General features: G+C 40.0%; 1 protein-coding gene and 1 pseudogene across 2 annotated transcripts; one reads left to right on the top strand and one right to left on the bottom strand.

Annotated features, from left to right (window-relative positions):
- Window positions 1-11,573: 11,573 nt before the first annotated feature.
- Window positions 11,574-14,832, top strand: LOC308611492 (UDP-N-acetylglucosamine--peptide N-acetylglucosaminyltransferase 110 kDa subunit-like; the record flags this gene model as incomplete). The annotated part of the gene is made up of 1 exon (XM_081260240.1): window positions 11,574-14,832. Exon 1 carries the CDS (start codon window positions 11,692-11,694, stop codon window positions 14,830-14,832), a length of 3,141 nt encoding a protein of 1,046 aa, XP_081116366.1. The 5' UTR covers window positions 11,574-11,691.
- Window positions 14,833-26,183: 11,351 nt separating this feature from the next.
- Window positions 26,184-26,867, bottom strand: LOC308611489 (ferritin light chain-like; annotated as a pseudogene). The gene has a single exon. The product of its transcript is annotated as a ferritin light chain-like (transcript).
- Between the last annotated feature and the right edge of the window lie 367 nt (window positions 26,868-27,234).

Raw genomic sequence — 27,234 nt, 5'->3', positions numbered from 1 at the left:
CCACAACTACTGAAGCCCGTGTGCCACAACTACTGAAGTCCCAGCGCCTAGCCCGTGCTCCACAACAAGAGAAGCCACAGCAATGAGGAGCCCGCACACCACAACGAAGAGTAGCCCCCACTCGCCCCAACTAGAGACAGCCTGTGTGCCACAACAAAGACCCAACACGGCCAAAAATAAATAATAAATAAATTTATTTAAAAAAAAGATTCTCTGTGGATAAAACAACATGTAAATAATTGGTTACAAAGCCACATTATTTGAAGGTGCCAGACTGCATATTAACAGTCTGACACAAAGGGACAGCACAGGAAAACGATTCAAAGATAGAGATTTTTAAATATTTGCAGTTTGAAACCTTTTAGAGCACGTGTAATGAGCTCGACACACATTTCAACACTCAACATGTTAATCACATGTTCAAAGTATGTCTCAAAGTCATTGGAAATAGCTGTTGTCTCTGTCCCTGATATCCAAAACTGATCTGTGATGTGTAAAACTCAGGAGGTATTGATATCCACTTTTTGGCATCTGAACAGGAAACAAAGTTGTTTCGCAGTGATAATAAAGAATGAAGTAAATGCAAAAGGATACAAAAGACAAAGTACTGAGGGAATGTATTAACAGAACGAGTCAAACTAAATTCTGGTGAACTGGGGCCTACGATTGTACACACTCCATGGAAATACCCCAGCCTAAATACTGGCATAGGAGGAAGGGTACTGCGAAGCCCATCACAGTATAATCCTTTAAAATGTCCCTTTCAAGGTTGGCTCCACTCAACACTGAGTATAGGAAATCTTCCCATCAGGCAGAAACACTGGCTGCCCAATGATTGACCAAGAAATTAACACACTAATGAATAAATGATGCTAATTTATTTCTATCCCTGACAATGGGAAACAGCATACACTCTGTGTCAATGGTATGTCCTCCTTCCCACTTTTCTAAGTGGTAAATTATGTTTTTCCCTTCATTGCTTTATATCATGTGTGGCAGGCATGATGGGAAATGGCTATCAATGGTTCTGTTATTGATTTCTACCTTCCTTTCACTGTGGCTAAAGAAGATACTTTGTATGATTTCAATTTCTTAAAAATGTATTGGTACTTGTATTGTGGCCTAACATATGGTCTTTCCCGGAGAGTGTTCCATGTGTACTTGAGAAAAAGGTGTATTCTGCTGTTGTTGAGTGGAGTGATCTATATACGCTGTTAGGTTTAGTTGGTTAAATGTGTTATTCAGTCCCCCTACCTCTCTACTGATCTTCTGTCTAGATGTGTTTTCCACTATTGAAAGCAAGGTATTGATCTCCAACTATTATTTTAGAACTATCTATTTCTTCCTTCAATTCTGTCAATGTTTGCTTCACATATTTGGGGGTTGTTTGGTACATATATGTTTATAGGTGTTCTATGTTCTTGATAGATTGAACTTGTTATCAACATATAGTGGCCTCCTTTTCCTCTTGTGATAGTTTTTGATTTAAAGTTTATTTTGTGTGATAGTAACATAGCCATCCCAGATCTATCTTCCTTCCTTCCTTCCTTCCTTTCTTTTTCTGTCTCTCTTTCCTTCTTTTTTGTTACTATTTGCATGGGATATTTTATTCTATGCTTTAACTTTCAAGCAACTTGTGTCTTTTGAAATCAAGTGAGATTTTTGCGGACAGCATATACTTGGATTATGGTTGTTTTTAAAGTCCATTCTGCCAATGTTTATCTTTTCATTGGAGAGCTTAATCCACTTACTTTTTCAAAAATTACTGATGAGGAAGAACTTAATTCTGTCTATTTCCTGCTTGTTTTCTGTATGTCTTATGCATTTTTTGCCCCTCATTTACTCCATTACTGACTTCTGTGCTTAGCCGATTTTCTTGTGGTGAACTCTTGATTCCCTTTTCATTTCTTTTTGCATATGGTCTATTGATATTTTCTTTGTGGTTATCAAGAAGATGACATTTACCATTCTAAAGTTAAAACAATATAATTTCAATTGAAACCAACTTCAGTAGCACACAGAAACTCTGTTCCTCTACAGTTCTGTTCCTCCTCTTTACATTATTATTGTCACAAATTACACCTTTTTACTTTGTGAGCCCAATAACATGGATTTATGATTATTTTATACATTTGTTTTTTCAATCATGTAAGAAATAAAAAGTAGAGCTACAAGCCAATAACACAATACTGGCTTTAGTACTTGCCCATGTATTTATCTTTACTGGAGATTTCTATTTCTTTCTACAGCTTCGAGATGCTGTCTAGTGTCCTTTCATTTCAACCTGAAGGTTCAATTTAGCATTTCTCATAGGGCAGTGGTAGGAAGTTGTAAAATAAATGCCCTCAGCCTTTGTTCATCTGGGAATGCGTTAATTTCTCCCTACGTTTTGAAACCAGTTTGGCCAAATATAGAATTCTTGGTGGACAATTTTTTTTCTTTCAGCACTTTAAATATGGCTGGCCTCTTGCTTCCGTGGTTTCATAGAGGAAATTAGCTCTAATCTTTTTGAGGATCCCTGCTTTGTAACAAATTTCTTTTTTCTTTCTCCTTTGGGAGAAAAGATTCTTTCTGTGTCATTTGGCTTCTGAGAGTTTGATTATACTGGTTTTTGCTGTGGGGTTCTTTGAGTTTCTCTTAGTCCTGAAATCAGCCAAAGATTTATAGCAACCAAACACATACTGAACCAGGGAAGAGGCAATTTGAAAATGGCAGGAAAGCTTTGTGGCATTTTTACCTGCCCTTGCCCCATCCACTGTTAGTGTAGTGATGGTCTTAAAGTGGTGGAGTCTTAATGCAGTGATAGTCTTAAAGTAACAGCAGACCATTCCTAGAATGGGACCCTCAATCCTGCTTCAGGAGGGAGCAGAAGAGACTGTACTCTCAGATTATTATGTGTATCTGTTCTAACCTGTCTGGGAGCTACCTGAAGGACTGACACAAGATGCTTATCTCTGTCTTAGCTAACTTGGAACACAGTCTGGAAAAGCAGCGGTCAATGCTCAAAAAAGTGCAAGTTGAACTAACAAAGCACAGATGGCTGGGGCAGAAGACTGTGCATTGAAATACAGTAGACCACAGAAGATGCAGGAGCCAAAGTTGGGGGAGATTCTTTGGGAAATTAGAACCTACAAAAAGTACACATGTGTCCAGAGAAATTAGGAAAGCCACATGCATACTCGAGATAAGATGCATGTTCTGAAAACACCAGAGGAGTCTCTAAGCTTTTACCATGGGCTGAGCCCTGAACTCAATGCAGGTCAGCTAAATGTTGAAGGAGTGATCCAGCAATCTGCACAATGGGCAGAGGTGTGTGGTTTTGGGTGTGCATGTGGATGTGCTTGTGTGTATTTATTTTTGTTTGTTTTAGGTGCAGGAATTCAAGGAAATCTCTGTCAAAACATTAGCTAAACATGAACTAAAGGAACAGAGACTTCGGTGCATACATACGATAAGGAAAACAGTCATTGCAAAAATAGTTTGGAAAGGTCCCTAAACAAACAGACTACTACAGCCTCCAACAATCAAAAGCCCAGGAAACCCTGGGAAAGTGGGAGAATCTGATTTCCATAGATACCACATTATAATATTTGAAAGACAAATTTTCAACCAAAAAAATCACAAGGTATACAAAGACATGGAAAAGTATGGTCCATTTAAGAAAACAAATTAATTGATGAAACCATCCCTAATGAAGCCCAGACATTTCTCCACTGCATATTCTTGCCTCCTTTGTCATAGATTCATTGACCATAAGTGCATGGGTTTCTTTCTGGGCTCTCTATTCTGTTCCAGTGATCGATGTTTTTGTGCCAGTACCATGCTGTTTTGATTACTGTAGGTTTGTAGCATAGTCTGAAGCCAGGGAGCATGATTCCTCCAGTTGTGTTCTTCTTTCTCAAGACTGTTTTAGCTATTCAGGACCTTTTGTGTTTCCATACAAACTTTAAAATTATTTGTTCTAGGTCTGTGGAAAATTCCCTTGATATGTTGATACAGACTGCATTGAATCCATTGATTTCCTTGGGTATGATAGTCACTTTAACAATATTAATTCTTCCAATCCGTGACCATGGTATATCTTTCCAGCTGTTTGTGTCATCTTTAATTTCTTGTATCAGTGTCATATAGTTCCCTGGGTACAGGTCTTTTACCTCCTTAGGCAGATTTATTCTTCTGTATTTTATTCTTTTTTACGCGATTGTAAATGGGATTGTTTCCTTAATTTCTCTTTCTGATAGTTCACTGTTAGTGTATAGAAATACAGTAGATTTCTAGATATAAATTCTGTATCCTACAAATTTACCAAGTTCATTTTTGAGCTCTAATAATTTTTGGATGGTGTCTTTCAGATTTTCTATGGATCATGCCATCTGCAAACAGTGACAGTTTTACTTTTTCCTCTCCATTTTGGAGTCCTTTTATTTATTGACTTTTCTTGTCTGATTGCTGTGGCTAGGACTTCCAAAAGTACCTTCAATAAAAGTGGTGAGAGTGGGCATCCTTGTCTTGTTCCTGATCTTAGGGGAAATGCTTTCAGCTTTTCACCATTGAGTATGTTAGCTATGAGCTTGTCGTATATGGCCTTTATTATGTTGAGGTATGTGTTCCCTCTATGCCCACTTTCTGGAGAGTTTTTACCATGAATGGATATTGAATTTTTTTCAAAAGCTTTTTTTTCATCTATTGAGATAATCATATGGTTTTTAGTCTTCAATTTGTTACTGTGATGATAAGAGACCTAAGAGAGCTACAGAGGCTAAGTGACCTATCCTTCCCTGAATGGGTAGGTATCCTTGTTCTGCCTTCTAATTGAGTTAGTATCTGAGTAAAGAACTGCCAGGTGTCATTTAGTTCACAATACACTGTTGTGGCAATATAGAAATGAATTTGTCTAAATCATTTGGCTTTTCTAAATTATAGTAAATGAATATACTGAATGAATACTTCAACTTAAGGAAATGCTCTTAAAGATATATTAATGTAGGCACTTCAGCGGAGAATTGAAAACAAAACAAATAATTCAGGTAAAATTAAAGTACACTCAGTTGTATCCAGTTTCCTCTTGTAAATCTCTCTTTTTCATTTGAGTGGACAGTCACTGGAGAATATCTGACTTGGGGCTAAGGAAATCTAAGCCTTCTTGGCCACACTGTATTCTCTTATGTCGTTTAATAAAGACACCAGTTGGGTTGCTGAAAAAATAGTGGGAAAAATCAATGCCTCACATCCAAAGGGCAGCTCTTGAAAATATGTGGATTGTTGTAGTCATTTTGCTCTTCTGGCCTCAGAAGTTCTAATCTTAACCTTAGCCCCTCATGCAGAGAGACTTTTTAAACCAATTCGCACATTACTCATTATGTGACTGTTGAATAAGAGAAACCCAGCTCTTTTCCTGTGCTTTCAAGCAGTTATCTTCTTCAAAACTTTGTTTGGATTGTTATACCTTAATCTTGCCTGGCAAGGGACTTATGGGAAGGTTGTTATTGTTTGAAAGTTTGGTGCCAGTATCTGCAAAGAAAGAAGAAAGTAAAGAAGGAAAGGTGTGTTTATCAAACATCCCAATAGTGAAGGTGTGTGAAAGCAACTTTTGAAAAAGTGAATCTGTCAGAGTTCAGCCGTATTATTACATTTTATTTTATTCATTGAACATAAATAATTATCAGTGAATCCTTTCTAGATTTTCTAGTTTCCCAAAGTTCCCTGTATTCACATTCTAAGGTGAAAAATGGTATTTTAAGTCACTGCTCTCCACCTTATATTATTTATAATCACTCCTCATGACCTCTTCCTTCAAAGAAACGTGATCCTGAGAAGTGTCCTTTGTTTGTCTTTGTGGAATAAGTGATGGGGATGCATCCTGGAGACCTGTGAGATGTTTAAATTGTGGCCTAATGAAACTAGGATGGAGAGTTCTGGAAAGATCTGGAAAGATGGCTGGTAGAGTGTGGCCAGATGTGGGAGAAGAGACACGTACCGAGAGAGGGAGAGGAAATTTTCAGAGGGAGACAATTAAACAAATAATTCAAAAAGTTTTGTTGTGTGGTGTGGGATGCAAGCCTTTCTCTCCCCCTTTCCTTCACAATCTCTTTGTTAAAGACTGTGTTTTTCATTAGTTTTACTAAGATAGGATTTGCCGTTTTGTTTGGATACTGAGAATGGACCCATGGAAACAGTTACATTTGGGTTATCTCTGACTATCTTTAATGAAGAACATAAATATTGGCCACACTATCTATGCACATGCTATCACCATGCCTTTTTTGTTCTCTGTTCATATATCTAAGTCCTCTTCTTTGAGGTCAATCTCAAATCTCATCTGAAATGTACATTTATTGATAGATTCAAGCCATAATGAACTGTCCCTTCTTTGTGCTCCTTAGGCTCTGATTATTTATAAAAACTCATTTTTGAACTTAGACCCTGTCCAATATGATATATTACTTATTTCATCAGCATATGTTATATCCTCAACACAGTTATAAGCTTTTGTGGGGCTGGGATCATACATTCTGTAATTTTTCTCAGTACTTACACTTACTTTGATAGAAAGCGCATTCATTCATCTAAACATCATTTATTGAGTGTTAATTAAATGTCTCAACTCAGTCAATATTGTTTGAGTGAATGCATGCATGAATGAGGGAGTATGCAATAGGTAGCCTAATGTACCGCCCGATGTGAAAAAACCAAAAGCATAAACACAAAAGCAAGCTGAAAAGTGGCCCAGGACTTTCTGTAAAATATCCTGCTTTTGTTGGATGAGGCCATGAAAATCAAAATGCTCCTGAAAGGTCTTAAGAGCTGACCAAGAATAGTAAACAATTGAAATTCTCTCAGGCTTATTCAACCCTATCACTGGACACATTTATACCTCTCAGGAATGTTATTAAAAGAAGAGATTAATAAAGCTTTTATAGATGAGTTGATAAATCTCTAAACATTTAAATCTTCATTTCCTCCTAGGTTTCTCTAGTTTGGGTTTCCAAAAGATTTCAAGAAACCACAGGATAATTAAAAAATTAGACATTATCTTTCTTACCTTCATGTTTTTTGATGGTAAACACATTTTATTTTCTCCATAGTGCTGCCCAATTTCCACCAGTACAGTTCTTAAGTGAATTTTGCTCTGGATGGTGGGATATATAAGATGTAAATGAATTGTTTGTATATGTTTTAGAATTCTTCTAAAGGGCCTGGCCATGGAAATGCATTGAATCTTACTTAAATAAGTAAAGGAACTTCCTCAGAATTATTATTTTATTCTGGTTAGGATACTCTCTGCCCTGGTTTGTTAAAATTTCCCTCTAGAGTGGTTTTAATTTTGTTTCTGATAGGGTCCTAGGATTTATTGCCACACCCATCCTGCATCTGGTTTTCTTTGAATTCCTCTCCTTGCAGTTTCTGATTCATACAGGGCCTTACAGGTTAGTGACAACCTGGCCATCACAACTCTGGGAAGGACAGGCCTACTTTTCAGAGGTGCTGATGTTTTCTGTACCTGAAGGTTTTCAAGAGATATCAATCTTCCTCACCACCTCCCTTGGCCCTCTTAATGGACTAAGCAGTTCCTCATGAAAGTTCTGTAGGATATCTGTACTAACTTCTCCATATTGTTCCATCCTGAGTCTAAATTCCTGGCCTCAAGGTAATGTTAGATTTCTAGCTCCAGCCCCTATGTACATAAGGCCTCTACTAAGGAACAGAACGCATACACATCAGTCTGCTCTTATTTCTCTGGATTTAATTTCTCTGTTACTTTCTGAAACATGCAGGTGCTCCTTTCTTTCTTTTAATCTCAGCTATGTGCTTTTAACATTTTCAAAACTGACCCAGAATTTACATGTGTCTCCAGTAAGAGTACATTAAATTGAGCTTAGTCTGCTCTTCTACTGGCATATTTGAGATCCAAATAATTTGCTACTTAACTGGATTCAGTTACCTGTATATTTCAGGCACCTAAAACTCACCATGTTCCAAATTTCCCCCTTTATAGTTAGTAATTTTCTTGGGAATCTGGATAACATTAGATGGAATAAAGTTAGTGAGTGGCCCAGGATTGCCTGAAATTTTGTTTGTCAGAGTGGCCAGGGAAAGTTAAGCAAAGAAGCAAACCAAATGAAAAACAGAATCACATTATTATGGCTGAGACAAGATTCCATGCAGAACTCTCTGTAGAGCTGGGTTGGGTCATAACTTATGCCAGAGCTCTAGGTGGGGTTGACACCATCTCATGCCAAGCTCTCAGTTCTGGGCTAATGTCATCTCTGGTCCACTCTATGGAGTGGAAACTTTGGAGGAATGGCCAATGTGTTCCACAGTGTAGGAAGAGGGAAATTGTGAACGTTACTTTCTAAATTGTGGAGGAACTAACCACTGTAAATGTGCCTTGAACTATGGTGTTTAATTTGACCAGTCAGATCAATGACTTTCCCCTTGAATGAAATGCTGCTACGTATATGAGCAGAAAAACAAAACTGGTATAAGGAATAGATAGCTAGTGGGAAGCAGCCGCATAGCCCAGGAAGATCAGCTCTGTGCTTTGTGACCACCTAGAGGGGTGACATAGGGCGGGTGGGAGGGAGGGAGTTGCAAGAGGGAAGAGATATGGGGACATATGTATATGTATAACTGATTTACTTTGTTAGAAAGTGGAAACTAACACACCATTGTAAAGCAATTATACTCCAATGAAGATGTTTAAAAAAAAACTAGTGTAAGGAGCTGGAGAGACTGGGAGTCTTATTTTCCCAGCAATTAACTTTTCCTCGACCATGACCTTCCTTTTGAGTCTCCTAGACCTTGGGCATGATAGCAACCCCTTGGGTTGGGTGATGGCAACCCCATCTTCACTAGAACCTCTATAGTTAACTTTGATTTTTCCCACTCCGTCTATCCATCCCATGTATGCAGTCAGACATTTGATCTTGGACTTTTACTGACAAAATATCCTTGAATATAACCATTTCTTTTCACTGCCACTGCTACTGCTTTTGTCACTGCCTTAACTAGAGCTTTAACTTTAAGTTCTTTATATAAATATCTAAATATCTATATATAAATAAAATATACAAATAAATAAAATGTAATATTAATTTTGATGATTTAAAAGTCTTTTCTTGATAAAGACTTTTCCTGATAAATATACACAATATCTTATATAAATATTTGTGTATTATCTGTTCTTTTCTTAGAATTTTAGTCATATGATTCTATCTCTTGGTATGTCTAGAACTTTTTGATTGAATGCTGACTATTTTATTTGGCTTTTAAAATTTTTCTCAGTGGAAATGTTGTTTTGCTTCAAAATATTTTACTCTACCTGGAAGTAGCAAATCTTCAAATTACAATTTGTTAAATGCTTTGAAATATCAATACTATAGGTGTCACAAAATCTAGAAAAATGACATTTGAAAATTAACTACTGCCAGATGTGTCTCTATAAAACTTTTTCCCCACTCTTGTAGCTATATATTCTTTAACTGCCTCCTGTTTTAGAAATAAAATTTTAAGAAATAAACTTTGTAGTTTATAGACATAGATTTCTTTTCACATGGTTGATTAGAGTTTGCTTTTAGTTATTAATAGTTTAGAAAAGTTTATTTCAGCATCACAATTTATTATTGATAATGTCGCATTAATGTTCATTGTTAACTTTGAGAAAACCTCTATGGATTACTTCCTCATAAATATTTACTATTATAAATGCATTACTGATTTCAGTACTGCTATAGGTTTGTGCATTACAGGAATTCTGATAAAATACTCATTCACACCATTCCATTACACACATTATTGATGGGGTATATTCTTTTATTTCTTTCTTTATTTATTTTTGACTGTGTTGTGTCTTCGTTGCTGTGCGCAGGCTTTCTCTAGTTGCAGCGACTGGGGGATACTCTTTGTTGCGGTGTGCAGGCTTCTTATTGTGGTGGCTTCTCTTGTTGCAAAGCACAGGCTCTAGGCACACAAGCTTCAGTAGTTGTGGCTCGCAGGCTCAGTAGTTGTGGCTCACGGGCTCTAGAGCGAAGGCCCCATAGTCGTGGCACACGGTCTTAGTTGTTCCGCGGCATGTGGGATCTTCCCGGACCAGGGCTCGAACCCGTGTCCCCTGCATTGGCAGGTGACTTCCTAACCACTGTGCCATCAGGGAAGCCCCTGGAGTATATTGGGTTTTTTTTTTTTTTGCGGTATGCTGGCCTCTCACTGTTGTGGCCTCTCCCCGTTGTGGGGCACAGGCTCCGGACATGCAGGCTCAGTGGCCATGGCTCACGGGCCTAGCTGCTACGTGGCATATGGGATCTTCCCGGACTGGGGCACGAACCCGTGTCCCCTGCATCGGCAGGCAGACTCTCAACCACTGCACCACCAGGGAAGCCCTGGGGTATATTCTTGACAGAAGGAAATTTCCGTTTTGACTAAGCATTGAAGAAAACTGAATCTTTGACTTATCCTTCACATGCCTGATGATTGAAATAATTTTCCACAGAATAACTTCTGGTTTTATACTTTTCAGTTCTTTTTTTCTTCTTCAAACGCACATGCTTTGAGAGCTGTGAAGTGCAAGACATGGCTATATTGTAAGGTGGTTTTTGTCCTTACGCTTCTGTGTCTTGTGCTAGTTAAGTCAGTAGAGTAGTCAGTAAGAGTACTGGAAGTTATTCCTGTAATGGGATATTATATAGTCAGTTACATATGGTGGTGTCTGAAAATCACATAATAGCCTCACTTAAAACATCTCCTTAGCCAGATTTCAAGAAAGCCTGTGACCAATCCAATATGATCCAACATAGCAGAATATGATAGAAGGAAAATTGACAAAGAAATAGACGCTGGACTTACCTGATGGAAATAAAAATATCTCACTTTTGACAATTTTGCAAAAACCTATAATGACATGAACTAATTTCTAGGGTTCTTCGTAGGACCTAAAAAGGAACCCATAGAGTTGTGGAACAACAATAGAAGCTACTGTGATGAGAAGCCCGGACACCGCAACAAAGAGTAGCCCCCACTCGCCGCAACTAGAGAAAGCCTGCACGCAGCACTGAAGACCCAACGCAGCCAAGATAAAAATAAATAAATAAATAAAAATAAATTTATCTTTTAAAAAGTGATACTCAGGTTTGAGGCATGAGAAATTTGATGAGGAGAAATTAGCTCATGTTTGCAGAACTTTTAAAATATCAAACTCAGTCTCTAAGATTTTAGCATTCTATACAACATCGGTTACTTATTAGTGGTTTGGGAAGGCCAATTTAAAATTTTCTCATCTTACTGTATTGAAATTCACGGCCCTAATGTTCTCCACGTTGACTATATGAATGATGAAGAAAAGTCAATCATGTATTTCATTTCCAACTGGACAGAAAACAATATTTTGAAAAGTGTTTGGCCTACTGACTTTTGATTTCTTCTAAGGCAAATGGATAGGTAATTTTTATTCCCTGATTAGGAGAAAAATGGGGGAAGAGGGCAGGGTTAAGAATTAAGATTTCAAGAGCATGAGAGGTAGATGGCCAACCATAGTTCCTAAGGTTCGGTGCCTGTAACTGTTGCCGCTGCTTAAGCGTGCCAAAGCAGTGGTACGGCTGCTGCGCTCGTGTTTGCTACCACTAGAAACATTCTTGCCAGTAGTGGCGGCAGCGGGACTCAATTACTCCCTTTTTTCACTCTCTCCAGAAGCTCCAGATGGCGTCTTCCGTGGGCAACGTGGCCGACAGCACAGAACCAACGAAACGTATGCTTTCCTTCCAAGGGTTAGCTGAGCTGGCACATCGAGAATATCAGGCAGGAGATTTTGAGACAGCTGAGAGACACTGCATGCAGCTCTGGAGACAAGAGCCAGGCAATACTGGTGTACTTTTATTACTTTCATCTATACACTTCCAGTGTCGAAGGCTGGACAGATCTGCCCACTTTAGTACTCTGGCAATTAAACAGAACCCTCTTCTGGCAGAAGCCTATTCGAATTTGGGGAATGTGTACAAGGAAAGAGGGCAGTTGCAGGAAGCAACTGAGCATTACCGGCATGCATTGCGTCTCAAACCAGATTTCATCGATGGTTATATTAACCTGGCAGCCGCTTTGATAGCAGCAGGCGACATGGAAGGAGCAGTACAAGCTTACGTCTCTGCTCTTCAGTACAATCCTTCTTTGTACTGTGTTCGCAGTGACCTGGGGAACCTGCTCAAAGCCCTGGGTGGCTTAGAAGAAGCCAAGGCATGTTATTTGAAAGCAATTGAGATGCAACCGAACTTTGCAGTAGCTTGGAGTAATCTTGGCTGTGTTTTCAATGCACAAGGGGAGATTTGGCTTGCAATTCATCACTTTGAAAAGGCTGTCACCCTTGACCCCAATTTTCTGGATGCTTATATCAATTTAGGAAATGTCTTCAATGAGGCACGGATTTTTGACAGAGCTGTGGCAGCTTACCTTCGTGCCCTAAGCTTGAGTCCAAATCATGCAGTGGTACATGGCAACCTGGCTTGTGTATACTATGAGCAAGGCCTGATGGATCTGGCAATAGACACCTACAGGCGAGCTATTGAATTGCAACCACATTTCCCTGATGCTTACTGCAACTTAGCCAACGCTCTCAAAGAGAAGGGCAGTGTTGCTGAAGCAGAAGATTGTTATCGTACAGCTCTCCGGCTGTGTCCCACCCATGCAGACTCTCTGAATAACCTAGCCAATATCAAAGGAGAACAGGGAAACAGTGAAGACGCGGTTCACTTGTATCGTAAAGCATTAGAGCTCTGCCCAGACTTTGCTGATGCCCATTCAAATTTAGCAAGTGTATTGAAGCAGCAGGGAAAACTGCACGAAGCTCTGATGCATTATAAGGAGGCTATTCGAATCAGTCCTACCTTTGCTGATGCGTACTGTAATATGGGAAACACTCTATGGGAGATGCAGGATGTTCAGGGAGCCTTAGAGTGTTATACTCGTGCCGTGCAGATCAACCCTGCATTTGCGGATGCCCACAGCAATCTGGCTTCCATTCACCAGGATTCAGGGAATATTCCAGAAGCAATTGCTTCTTATCGCACTGTTCTGAAGCTTCAACCTGATTTTCCTGACGCTTATTGTAATTTGGCTCATTGCCTGCAGGTTGTCTGTGATTGGACAGACTATGATGAGCGAATGAAGAAGTTGGTCAGCATTGTGGCTGACCAGTTGGAGAAGAATAGGTTGCCTTCTGTGCAGCCTCATCATAGTATGCTCTATCCTCTTCCTCATGGCTTCAGGAAGGCTATTGCTGAGAGGCATGGGAACCTCTGCTTGGCTAATATAAGTGCCCTTCATAAACCACCGTATGAACATATAACAGACTTGAAGCTCAGTGATGGTCGACTGCGTGTAGGATACGTGAGTTCTGACTTTGGGAACCATCCTACTTCTCACCTTATGCAGTCTATTCCAGGCATGCACAGTCCTGATAAATTTGAGATATTCTGTTATGCCCTGAGCCCACATGATGGCACAAACTTCCGAGCGAAGGTGATGGCAGAAGCCAATCATTTCACTGATCTTTCTCAGATTCCATGCAATGGGAAAGCAGCTGATCGCATCCATCAAGATGGTATACACATCCTTGTAAATATGAATGGTTATACCAGGGGTGCTCGAAATGAACTCTTTGCTCTCAGGCCAGCTCCTATTCAGGCAATGTGGCTGGGGTACCCTGGGACTAGTGGCGTGCTTTTCATGGATTATATCATCACTGATCAGGAAACGTCACCTGCTGAAGTTGCTGAGCAGTATTCTGAGAAACTGGCTTATATGCCCCATACGTTCTTTATTGGTGATCATGCTAATATGTTCCCTCACCTGAAGAAAAAAGCCGTCATCGATTTTAAGTCCAATGGGCACATTTATGACAATCGGATTGTGCTGAGTGGCATCGACCTCCAAGCATTTCTTGATAGTCTATCAGATGTGCAAATAGTCAAGATGAAATGTCCTGATGGAGAAGACAACGCAGACAGCAGTAATACAGCTCTTAATATGCCTGTCATTCCTATGAATACTGTTGCAGAAGCAGTTATTGAAATGATTAACAGAGGACAAATTCAGATTACAATGAATGGATTCAGTATTAGCAATGGCCTGGCAATTACCCTGATCAACAATAAGGCTGCCACTGGAGAGGAGGTTCCCCGTACCATTATTGTAACCACACGTTCTCAGTACGGGTTACCGGAAGATGCCATTGTGTACTGTAACTTTAATCAGTTATACAAAATTGACCCATCTACTTTGCAGATGTGGGCAAATATTCTGAAGCGTGTTCCCAATAGTGTACTGTGGCTGTTGCGTTTTCCAGCAGCAGGAGAAGCTAATATTCAACAGTACGCACAAAATATGGGCCTTCCCCCAAACCGTATCATTTTTTCCCCTGTTGCTCCTAAAGAGGAACATGTTCGGAGAGGCCAGCTGGCTGATGTCTGCTTGGACACTCCACTCTGTAATGGCCACACCACAGGGATGGATGTCCTTTGGGCAGGGACCCCCATGGTGACTATGCCAGGAGAGACTCTTGCTTCCCGAGTTGCAGGTTCCCAGCTCACTTGTTTAGGCTGTCTTGAGCTGATTGCTAAAAATCGGCAAGAATATGAAGAGATAGCTGTGAAACTGGGAACTGATCTCGAATACCTGAAGAAAATTCGTGGCAAAGTCTGGAAGCAGAGAACATCTAGCCCTCTGTTCAACACCAAACAATATACAATGGAACTAGAGCGGCTCTACCTACAGATGTGGGAGCATTATGCAGCTGGCAACAAACCTGATCACATGATTAAGCCGGTTGAAGTCACTGAGTCGGCCTAAATAATGACTGTGTGCCCAGGAGAATTACCCCTGTAGCTGAGCCTCAACCTTCTGGGGGAAAGGGAACTACTTTTTCAATATCATGGTGCAGATGGGTGACAGACAATGATAAAAAATAGCACAGCCAGACTTGCTTCCTGCATGATCACGATAGGGAGAAACCCAAGAGATGCGAAACTGCTGTTCCACAAGGAGTCTCCATCGAATTTTGCAGCAGCCAGGTGTCTGGAAGGTCTGGAAGGTGAGTCTGGAAGGTAAGTCTGGAAGGTCTGATCTCCCTTGGTCTTCCAGGGGATGGATGGTTAATGTGGAAGGGAGATAGAGATTGCCCGGCCGTTTTGTGATTATCACGGATTGATTGAGTCTTCTGAATTAATTTTTTTCTTTATATTTTGGGTATTGGAGCTTTTAAAAATGTTTGGTTTCAGGTATTTTTATTCATGTGAAGTGTATATGATTCTCTTGAGATAAGGTTTTAAGCTAAAATATTCCTTGTTTTAGTTTCTGAACTCTACCGATAAATGGGGACTTTGCTGGTGTAGTCTTTTTATAGGTTTTATAAACCACTTGAGCCTCTATCAGTCACTTTAGTGTCTGACATAACGTTTGGAACTCTCAGTGCTTTGTTGGTCTGTAGATGATGGCTTCAATTCTTTTTCTGGTCCATTTCCTTCTTCCCTTCCCCCCACTTTAAAAATTCTCCTGTAACTTGGCTAACAAAATACCAAGTGTGATTCAAAACCTCCCAGAATGTTTCTCTTCAACACATCATCTGGTGCCAAATGAAGATTGTTAGGAGTGCTTATTAATTATGAAGGGCACAGTTGTGGTACTGTCACTGACGATAATAATAATGGATTTTTGGCCTAGAGTTTTGACCTATTTCACCAGTGTTTTACCATTGACTGCCCCTCTATGCTGCTTCCAAAAGTGAGAGTGTGTGATAAGATTTTTACTTTCATTTCTAAAGTTTGTTTTTTTTAGGTGAGTCCTGTTCTTCCTTTTTCTTTCAGCAGAAATGAAATCCCAGGTAAGTATAAGTATTCAAATATTTGATCAGTAAGTCACAGTTATCTCCAGTACATTAAATAACTTTCATCAAAAAACATGTTATAGGTGAAAAGCTCTGAAGGACCAGCTATGTATATGATAATTATGTTTCAGGCCTTCTAGGGTATTATATATAATAACTTGTCTTCTGGTCGTGGTCTTGAAGTCTTTATGGATTCAGCCTCAGTAGTAGCGAACTGCACTGCTACTTGGTTTGGAGTACAAATTAGACTTTAGCCCTCCTGGAGGTTGAGTTTTTGGTATTGAAAACCATAGGAATGAAATTATTGTATTTCATCAAAGGATCGAGGGCTTGAGGCTTAAACAAGCCAACATATGTGTGGGAAGCAGTCAGCCTTGAGAGCAGGCTACGGACATGCCAGGCATGCCGCCGCTGCTCGAAGGGACTGTCCCTACTTGTTCCCCTCCTTGTTCCATTCCACGGGAGATAAATCACCAGGGCCCAGAAATCAGAAAGAATGTAAAATGAGACAAGCCAATCTGTCTCCACCCTGCACGTGCAGGTTATTTTGGATGATTCTGGGTTTATGGGTTTTCTCCCAGGGAAGTTATCCTTGAGCCGAGACAGTCATTAGATGATGTAAACCACCGTCTGGCAACCTTCCCTTTTCTAGTCGATATAATCTGCAACTGTAGCATAATAAAACTTGCCTTGCAACCGTCAGTTGTCTTGGTCCTTCTGACCCCATTTGTCGGTGCTACTTCAGTTCCTTACCCCGTCCCTTCTGACCCTGGGCGGTGAAATCCTCTTTCTGAGGCTGGTCCGCGGCAAGTGGCGCCTGAACAGGGACCTGAAGCGTGAAGCCAATGAAAAGAAAAAGAAAGTGCAGGTAAGAGAACCCTTATGCAAAATATGTGTGGACACGAGTAAAAGTGAAACTAACAGAGGCATAAGGCAACAGTCAGAAGTAAAATAAGATGGGGCAAAAGGGCTCAAAGGAGCGTGAATTATTTGCTCCGGTTTTACTTTCGATGCTTAAAGCTCGGGGTAATAAAGTTTCTACCTCACAGTTGACTGAATTTTTGCAGCATATCCATGATGTATCTCCCTGGTTTCCTGATGGCGGCTCTGTGACATAGAAATCTGGCAGAAAGTTGGAGAAGATTTTAAAAATTATTATGAGTCTCGAGGGCCTACTCATACTGCCGTTGTTACATTTAGTTTGTGGAATCTGATAAAAATATGTTTAGGTTCTTCTCATGATAGTGTTGATTTGAATGTAAAGTCAGAAAAACATAAGCCTCTGACAGAAGAAACGACTGTATTATCAGCTACTGTGTCGCCACTTCCTAAACCAAAAGAGCTAATAAATTTAAATATTTCAGATGAAGAGGAACATTTTGACTTAACAGATGAGGCTTTTAAACATAAAAGAGAGAAGTATCCTGAAGATGATTTTCTAATGGCTATAATAGATAAGTCAGTGAAAAAGCTGCAAATTAGTAAGGACTGTCTTCCTCAAAATTCTCCATCTGTAAAACTGCTCAGTCCCTTGCAACGTGCTGTACAAGCAGCAATAAAACGAGGAGAAGATCCTATTTTCTGTTGTCCTGTCACGGAAAGACCTGATCCTAATAATCCTCAACAGGCTATTAGGGAGCATCAGGCTCTTCCTTTTAAAGTTTTGAAAGATTTAAAATCTGCTTGTGCTCAATATGGGCCCACTGCTCCTTTTACTACTGCTATGGTTGACACTATTACAGGAGAAGCTCTTCCCCCTGCTGATTGGCAGTCTATTGCACGAGCTTGTTTAAATGGTGGAGATTATTTAATATGGAAGTTTGATTTTTATGAACAGGCTGCTGAACAAGCAGAAAAGAATGCTACCCATGATATTCCAGTTGATTATCATATGCTGATTGGGGAAGGACCATATATTTCTTTACAAGTTCGATTAACTTATCTCTTTGTTGCTTATCCTCAAATAAATCATTTGGCATTACAAGCCTGGAGGAAATTATCTTCTACACACAAAACTGAGGATCTTTCAAAAATTAGACAGGGACCTGATGAACCATATGCTGATTTTGTAGATAGATTGTTACAGCCGGTGGGGAGACTCATTGTGGATGGACTCACTGGTACAATTGTAGTTAAGCAACTTGCTTTTGAAAATGCTAATAATGCATGTCAGGCTGCGATTCGACCTTGGAGAAAACGGGGAACATTGGAGGATTATATTCGCCTTTGTGCAGACATTGGGCCTGCTTATATACAGGGTGCTGCTATGGCTGCAGCATCAACTAAAGTGGGGTTTAAAAACAATCCAAAGAGAACAAAGACTAGTTTTAAATGCGGAAAGGCAGGTCATTTTGCTGGAGAATGTAGATCTTTTCACTGTAACCCTGGTCCTTCCTTCCCTACTCAAAACCCTCCAGATGGTCAGAAAATCCCTGGTTTATGCCCTAAATGCAATAGGGGAAAACGTTGGGCACGCGATTGTTGGTCGCTCAGTGGCCCACAAGGATGGAACACCACTGTCGGGAAACTCCTCCCGGGGCCTTCCCCGGCCCCAACAGATAATAGGGGCAATGTCTGTGTATCCTCCTCAAACTATCAATCAGACATTAACCAAAAACAAAAACATACAATATCTTTGCTCTCCAGAGAAACAGCAGGAAGCGCAGGACTGGACCACAGTACCTCCGCCCGATATGTATTAACTCCTGAAATGGGTCCTCAGGCCTTCTCTACGGGCATCTATGGACCTTTACCCAAGGGTTTGATGGGACTACTATTGGGAAGAAGTAGTGTCACCATGAAGGGTTTAACTATTATGCCAGGAGTCATAGATTGTGACTACGAAGGAGAAATAAAAATCATGGCACAAACTATTAAAAATATAATAATGATTTCTCCTGGGGATAAAATTGCACAATTGCTACTTTTGCCCTTTGTACCTCATGGACAAATTTTACAACATCAAAAGAGAGACACAAAGGCTTTTGGATCATCTAATGCTGCCTACTGGATTCAGAAGATAGGGAAAGAACATCCAGAAAGGAAATGAACCATTAATGGAAAGGTTTTTTCAGGTTTGTTAGACACTGGAGCTGATGTCTCTGTTATGACACAGATTCACTGGCATAAACATTGGCCCGTTAGTCCTACTATTACAGAACTTCAAGGAATAGGACAGAGTTCTTCTCCTATGCAAAGTAGTCAGTTATTATGGCAAGATAGTGAGGGCCATTCAGGATACTTCCAGCCTTATGTTTTGCCTAGGCTGCCTTTAAACCTCTGGGGCCGAGATATATTAAAAGAAATGGGAGTATTACTTTATAGTCCAAATTCTCAAGTCTCTAATATGATGTTGGATCAAGGATTTCTTCCCACAAAAGGGCTGGGAACAAATCAACAAGGACCTGTCTATCCTACTGATGTGAAAATAAAATATGATAGACAAGGTTTGTGTTTTTCTTAGGGGCCTTGGATTCTCCTCCACTCACTGCCGATCCAATTACTTGGCTGAGTGATGACCCTGTATGGGTGGACCAATGGCCCCTCACAAAGGAGAAATTAGAAGCTGCAGAACAATTAGTACTGAAACAATTAGGGCATTTAGAAATTTCCAATAGTCCTTGGAATACTCCTATTTTTATTACCAAGAAAAAATCTGGAAAATATAGGTTATTACCGGATCTAAGAGCTGTTAATAAAACTATGCTAATAATGGGAGCTCTTCAAGCAGGCCTACCCTCTCCAACAGCCATACCACACGATTATCATCTTTTAGTTATAGATTTAAAAGATTGTTTTTTTCACTATTCCTTTGTTTCCTGAAGATAGAAAACATTTTGCTTTTAGCTTGCCTTCCTTAAATTTTAAGGAGCCCATGAGGAGCTTTCAATGGAAAGTATTGCCTCAGGGCATGGCAAATAGTCCTACATTATGCCAAAACTATGTGGCTCAGGCCTTAACTCCTGTGAGAAAAAGGTTTCCAACGTTATATCTCATACATTATATGGATGATATACTTTTAGCCACTGATAATATTTCTTTATTAGAGACTGCTTTTCCATTTTTACAACAATCCTTACAATCATTTGGCTTGGTCATTGCCTCAGAAAAAATTCAAAGACAATCTCCATTTTTCTATTTGGGAAAATATATTGATAACACTACCATTAGGCCTCAGAAACTGCAAATTCGAGTTGATAATTTAAAAACATTAAAGGATTTTCAAAAATTACTTGGAGATATTAATTGGCCAAGGCCTTCCTTAAAACTTACTACTGCTCAATTAGAGCCTTTGTTTGATATTCTTAAAGGTGACTCAGATCCTTCTACTTCACGCTCTATGACTCCAGAAGCACTTCAAGCTTTACAAGTAGTTAATAGAGCTATCAGCTCTGCACAGTTAACTCGAATGCATACTCACCTGCCAATTTCTTTAATTGCTTGTCCAACACCTCATGTGCCTACTGCCATCTTATGGCAAACTGTTGGCATTATTGAATGGATTCATATGAAAACTACATCCTCTAAGGTTATTAACCCTTATTTTGAACTTAGTAGTAAGCTAATAATGCAAGGTAGAACTAGATGCTTACAACTTCTGGGTATAGAACCTTCTCAAATTATTATCCCTTATTCAGTTAGTCAACAAAATTGGCTTTTTCAACATAGTAATGAATGGGGTCTTGCTCTTGCAGGATTTTCAGGTGCCTTGGAATGCCATTACCCTGCTGATAAATTGATCCAATTCGACAAAGTTAACTGTTATATCTTTCCTTCTATAATTAGGCAACAGCCTATTCCTCATGTACCTTTGGTTTTTACAGACGGTTCTTCTTCAGGAGGGGCTACTGTAATCACTGACGACGGAACAAAACTCATTAAACAAACTTCCTTGACTTCAGCTCAACGTGTTGAACTGTATGCTGTCATGATGGCTTTTAAACATTTGCCTTCTATATCTTTTAATTTGTTTTCTGATAGTAAATATCTTATCAGCTTATTATTTCTTCTGGAGACTGTGACCAGAGGACATACTAATGACCCTGAATTATCATCCTCTTTTCGTTTGCTTCAACAGCTTATTCGTTCCCACGATGGCCGTGTTGCAGCTCTGCATATCCGTGCTCATTCTAACTTGCCTGGTCCATTGTCTAAACTTAATGTGACTGCAGATGTTTTAACTCGATCTAAACGTGATCTTTATCCTGTGCGTTTTCCTCCCAAAAATAAAGTTAAAGTTACTCTTCCTCCTCAGTCTCTTTTCCCTAAAGCAGGACATATCCCAAATTACCGTCCTCCTCCTTTCCGTTCGTCATGCTGTCAAGAATGGCTAAGGTATTGCATTCATTATCTTCATACTGTTGATACTCATGGTCCATGTCCTGGACACCCTCATATTATGGTAAGTTATGATCAAACTGCTTCACAAGCAGCACAGCAGTCGCATGCTTTACACCATCAGTCGGCGGCTACGTTACGCAAAGAATTTTCCCTTACTCGTGAAGCCACCCGACAAATTGTTAAGCAATGCCCACAGTGCTTACCTCACCTTCCTGTTCCACATTATGGTGTTAATCCTCGTGGATTATTACCTAGTTATTTATGGCAAATGGATGTTACTCATAGCCCGTCTTTTGGGAAATTACAATTTGTTCATGTCACTATTGATACTTATTCTGGTTTCCTCTGTGCTACAGCACAGACCCGAGAAGCTACTAAACATGTTATCATTCATTTATTACACTGTTTTGCTTTTGTGAACCTTCATTTTACAGGAACCAACATTACTCTTACAGGCCCGGCTACCAGCCGACGAGAGGATCTTAAGGATACCATCATTTGGTATAAAAATGGGCAAGCTATTAATATTAGAGGTCGAATCTCATATGCCTCGCCACTTTGGGATTCCGCTATTACTATAGCCAAGGTTCCAGGTGAAGATTCAGGAAATTATTTCTGTATGAAGCATTTACTTGGAGGACAAGGGATACTTATAGTTGGACATAAGGTTACTATTCTTAACAGAAAATCAAAACCTCAATTTCCTCCTTTTATGACCATTAACTTTGCTGGATCCAATTTTGAATGTTGCAATGCATCTTGGAATAATAACCAAATATGGTGTACTACAGATCATACCAAGGGGTCAATTCTTCTCTCTTCTATTCCCATCATAGATAGGTTTATCACATTTCAAAAGAACTGGGATATATGGAAACTAGCTCTAACTTATTCCAATACACCTGTTATAACTTGTGTTGCTCCTCCATATACACTTTTGATTGGTTCTATTAACATTGGTAATTCTTCCAAAGGAGGATATAATATTAGCTGTGTTCATTGTATTTTTAGCAGTTGTATGTTCCCTTCTGCAGGAACACAATCTGTGCTTATACTAAGGCAACCCATATATGTTATGGTGCCTGTACATCTGAGAGAACCTTGGTATGAAGATACTGGAGTACAGGCATGGGTGGAACTCTCTAAAGCCTTGCAGAGAAGGAGACGCTTTATTGGGTGGCTAATAGTAAGTTTACTTGCCTTGGCTGCTCTGTCTGCTACCGCGGCTACTGCCCGTCTTGCTCTTTCACAGAGTATTAATCATGCTCACTTTGCTAATCAATTATCTCAAAATACCAGTCTTGCTTAATCTTTACAAAGTCACATAGATTTACAGATTAATAACAAGTTAGATGAATTTAAAAACGCAATTTTGAGGATTGGAGATCAGATGGCAGCATTAAAATTGAGGATGCGTTTAGCTTGTCATGCAAAGTATACGTGGATTTGTGTTATTCCTTACAAGTACAATGACTGTATTTGGGAATGGGAAAAAGTAAAAATGCATCTGCTGAATGTTTGGTCAGATAATAATATTAGTCTTGATCTTAAGAAATTAAATGCTGAAATTCAGGATATACAACATGCACATCTTGATGATATTTCACCAGAAGATGTAATTCAAACTTTACTGGATCATTTAAAGTGGTTAAACCCTTAGTCGTGGATTACTAGAGGGTTGTCAGGAGTTATTACCCTGGCCATAATTTGCCTATTATTGATAATAATCTTCTCATGTCTGTTTCGTATCCTCATGCTTCAGTATACTACTCTCGGCACTAAGCTTCATGGAATTATTTTGCAGCAAAAATTAAAAAATAAAGAAGGGGGACCTGTGGGAAGCAATCAGCCTTGAGAGCAGGCTACAGACATGCCAGGCATGCCGCTGCTGCTCGAAGGGACTGTCCCTACTTGTTCCCCTCCTTGTTCCATTCCACGGGAGATAAATCACCAGGGTCCAGAAATCAGAAAGTATGTAAAATGAGACAAGCCAATCTGTCTCCACCCTGCACGTGCAGGTTATTTTGGATGATTCTGGGTTTATGGGTTTTCTGCCAGGGAAGTTAACCTTGAGCCGAGACAGTCATTAGATAATGTAAACCACCGTCTGGCAACCTTCCCTTTTCTAGTCTATATAATCTGCAACTGTAGCATAATAAAACTTGCCTTGCAACCGTCAGTTGTCTTGGTCCTTCTGACCCCATTCGTCGGTGCTACTTCAGTTCCTTACCCCGTCCCTTCTGACCCTGGGCGGTGAAATCCTCTTTCTGAGGCTGGTCCGTGGCACATATGAATATGTTTTTGTCTTGCTGTACTGCACATATGCTGTCTAGTAACAGATATTTTGTCTGCTATTAGTGTTTTAGATTATGTCTTTCCAAAGCGCTGAGGCAGTGCACCTATTTTGATGTTGCAGCTGATGCCTGAACGTATCCTAGCTGACAAATGATTGATTAATAAAAACATGAATTTCTGAAAGATTTGTACTGTTAACCAAAATCTGAGCAAGGAGTCTCAAATGTAATTCTTAGCCAGAATTACATGTTAATGAACCATTTAACAGTGTAAATCAAGGAACATCAATGTAGGGATTTCTTTTCATTTATTTCTTACCTGCTTGAAATATCAGTTAAAGGTTGCCAGCTTGGTTGCAGATGAACAGACATTTGAAGTTCCCTGAACTACGTAATGTGGAATAGGATAGTAGACTTCCAACGCCCTCAAGGCTGTGACCTTGCAGCCATTTTACATAGCACATCATCCTCCTATAGGGATGAACCTTTCCCTGGCCCAAAAAGTAGCCACTCCGTTGAAGCTTTGCTTATTGTAACAGGCTTTTGTTTCCAGGTTACATGTCTGTGGAAGACTTAATTCTGAATAGAGATATAGATATTACTGGAAACTAATTGTTTTTGCTATTATACTCTGCTTTATCAAAAAAGTAAAACATTTAAATTGTGCTACAAAAATTCAGATGTCTTACAATCTTTAAACAATAAATGAATGAATTGCCCTTAAAAAAAAGAATTAAGCAGTTAGTTAAGCTGTTGGTCCCACATCAGACAAATTATCCTTATACCTCCTGTCAATATTGTTAACAGAGACTGTTATTTTATTAATCCTTATGATCCCATGATTCTTTCTTTCATGTTTCGGGGCACAGCAGGTGAGAGAGTGGGTTTGTTAAGCTGGGTGGGTTTATCCTTCTTTTATGCGTTCATTCAATTTTCTGTTCATTTACTTATTGTATACATATGGCAATAGAAGCTGCTAAGGCAATCATTGCTATTCTGCAAAACAACAAGGCACAGAAGCAGATGTCTTATTTCCGAGATTTCTCCCCCCAGGATTATTATGATTAAAGATCCTTTCCCCCCACTCCCTGGAGAGGACAAGGGGCTGCTCGCTGGAGGATTTTTAATGACTTGGGGAAAGGCTCAAATATCCCCCCATTATGGTAATCCACCCCAGGGGCAAACCACACAAGAATATTATGAATTTATTTTATTTTTCTATCCTTGCAAAGGTAATACTCAGCTCATTAGAATATGAAAACTATACTGTCAAATTTCAGAATTACATGGATGAAGAAAATCACCAAAGTGGCATCATATCATGTGTGTTATAGCTGTATTTACTATATTGACTATATTAAATATGTTGTGTTATCAATGTATTGTATAACTATATATTGAAAAGGCAAAATGCTGTAACGTATTTCAGAGAAAATAATTATGTTGGCCAACCCCAAATTGTACATTGTAGACGGGTCCTAGGAAAAGAAGATTCAATTCATAGTGAACAAGAGGTTAGCTTCTGTTTTCAGCCATGTGCTATTTCAAGAATTAAACATCATGAATAATACAGGATATAAGAGGAATAGTCTAAAGATGGAAAAGCACATTTTGATTAGGAAAGAGAATTTAAGTCTTTTTTTTTTTAAGGAAAACTGCCTTATTACTATGAGATAAGAAAATTGTTTCCTTCTTTTCTTCCTTGCTTTCTTCTTCTTTTTTTTAACCTTTTTAATTTTGGATATTTGACCTCTAAGCTGAGATGACTGAAAATGCCTCCTCTGGGCATCAACCTTTTTGAAAGACTTTTTCCCCCTCCCTGAGGGCTATTTGTCTCTTGGAGGCTTTGTCTACATTACTCCTCAAGAGGCAAGCATTTGTCCTTGCACTAAATGCTGACATCTCCTGATAAGAGGGAAGCTGCAGAGTAGAAGAATTGAAGGTCAGTATGTTGATATTGGTCTCAAGCGCATTGATGTACATTTGTGTATTGGGGAAGGGGAGTGAAGCTTGAGAGTGGGCCAGTGGGGAGGGGTAAATATTTTGTGATGCTGTCTACCTATGGGCTTATAAAGTTTATGGCTGCATTAGGAGGACAAGCATTACCATTAGCATGAAAAGTAGGGCAGACCTCAGTTGCAAAAGCTTCTAGCCATACACATAGGGCAATACGTAAATGATACACCTTATTGCATTCACCCATTCACCCTCCCCTGTTCACGCTAATTGGAAATTTCCATCCATTTCAGAGAAGTAACACAACTATCAATCATTTTCCCTGGCACGAATCTTCCAGGAGAAAGAAAATGGAATACACCTAGCGACAGAGCTCACGCACTAGTAGTCCATGTGTCTTAGATTTAATATCTGATGACTAGCTGCATTGAAGCCAAGAGGTGGTTCACAAAGTTGCTGCACATTAGAATCACCTGGGGAACTCTGAGACCTTCCCGTGCCCAGGCTCCTCCCTAGACCTACTGAATCAAAATCTCTGGGGCTGGGACCCAGACACCAATGTTTTTCTTCAAAGCTCTTTAGGTAATTCAAACGAGCAGCAAAGCTTGAGAACCAGCCCAATAATGGGAACAAACTTATTTCACACAGATAAAGTGGGGCAATTCATATGTTAAAAGAACGTGAATATATGTATATATTTCTTTTTTTCACTTTATTCTGTTTGTATTTCAAATAGGCTTTTTTTTTTCCTTCTGCAAAAAGCATTATTGTTTCCATTTGGTCCAAGGCTTGGGAGAGGGCTCCAGGGCGGTTACAAAGCTGCCTAGTGGCTGCAGAGCGGGGCTTCAGGCAGAAGCTCTGACGCCAGAGGGTCTCCTCAGACGCGGCTGGACTTCAGAGACTCCTGTTTGGCTCGAGGGTGAGCCTTTCAAAGAGATACTCGCCCAGCACAGCCTGCGGACCAGCCAGCCTGCGGAGGTTGGTCAGGTGGTCTCCCATCTTCTGGATGAGTTTTACCTGCTCCTCCAGGAAGCGGCTCTCCAGGAAATCACAGAACTGGGAGTCTGCACGGGCAGGACCCAGGGCGCGCAGATCCGTTAGTGCCTGGTTCAGATTCTTCTCCCTAAGAATGGCGGCTTCCACAGCATCCTGGGTTTTACCCCACTCATCCTGAGAAGGCTTCTGCGCATCCTGGAAGAGGGCGCGGCCGCAGCACTGGTTTTGCATTTTCAAGAGGCGCTGGGTGCCCTCACACTTCTCCTCAGCCAGTTGGCGAAAAATGTGGCCCATACTGTCCAGAGTCCCATTGTTGCTGTCGAAATAGATGCTCAGAGAGAGGTAAGTGTCCACAGATGCATGTTGAACAGGCGGTGGACGGCGGCCTCCACCTCGGTGGAATAATTCTGACGAACCTGTGAACTCGTGGTTGATCAGTGATAAGGAGCTAAGCTCAAAAACTGGTGTTGGCCTGTCCTGGAGGCTGAGGATAGCTGAGTGTCTGATTCCAAAGGTTGCGAAAGGAAGAAAGGTTGGAAGGTGGTCGGGGGCTGGAGCAAGGAGCGTCCCTGGGTCTGTTCATTCCAAACACTGTTGAAGCAAAAGACAGATCTGCAGGACTGCCGAACGCACTGCCTCAAATAGGCTTTGATATAAATGAACAAGAAGTCCAAGCAAGGACAAAACTTACCCTTCCTCCCACCAAAATAGCTGGTGATACTAGAATCTAGATCTGGGAAGGGATTCTTCCATTGCTTTCTTAACATTCCAAGCCACTAGAGC

The sequence above is a fragment of the Mesoplodon bidens genome, assembly GCF_964165515.1.
Source record: "Mesoplodon bidens genome assembly, contig: HAP1_SCAFFOLD_266, whole genome shotgun sequence".
NCBI lineage: Eukaryota > Metazoa > Chordata > Mammalia > Artiodactyla > Ziphiidae > Mesoplodon > Mesoplodon bidens.
Note: the sequence above shows the minus strand (reverse complement) of the source record. Positions and strands in the feature narration are given on the sequence as shown.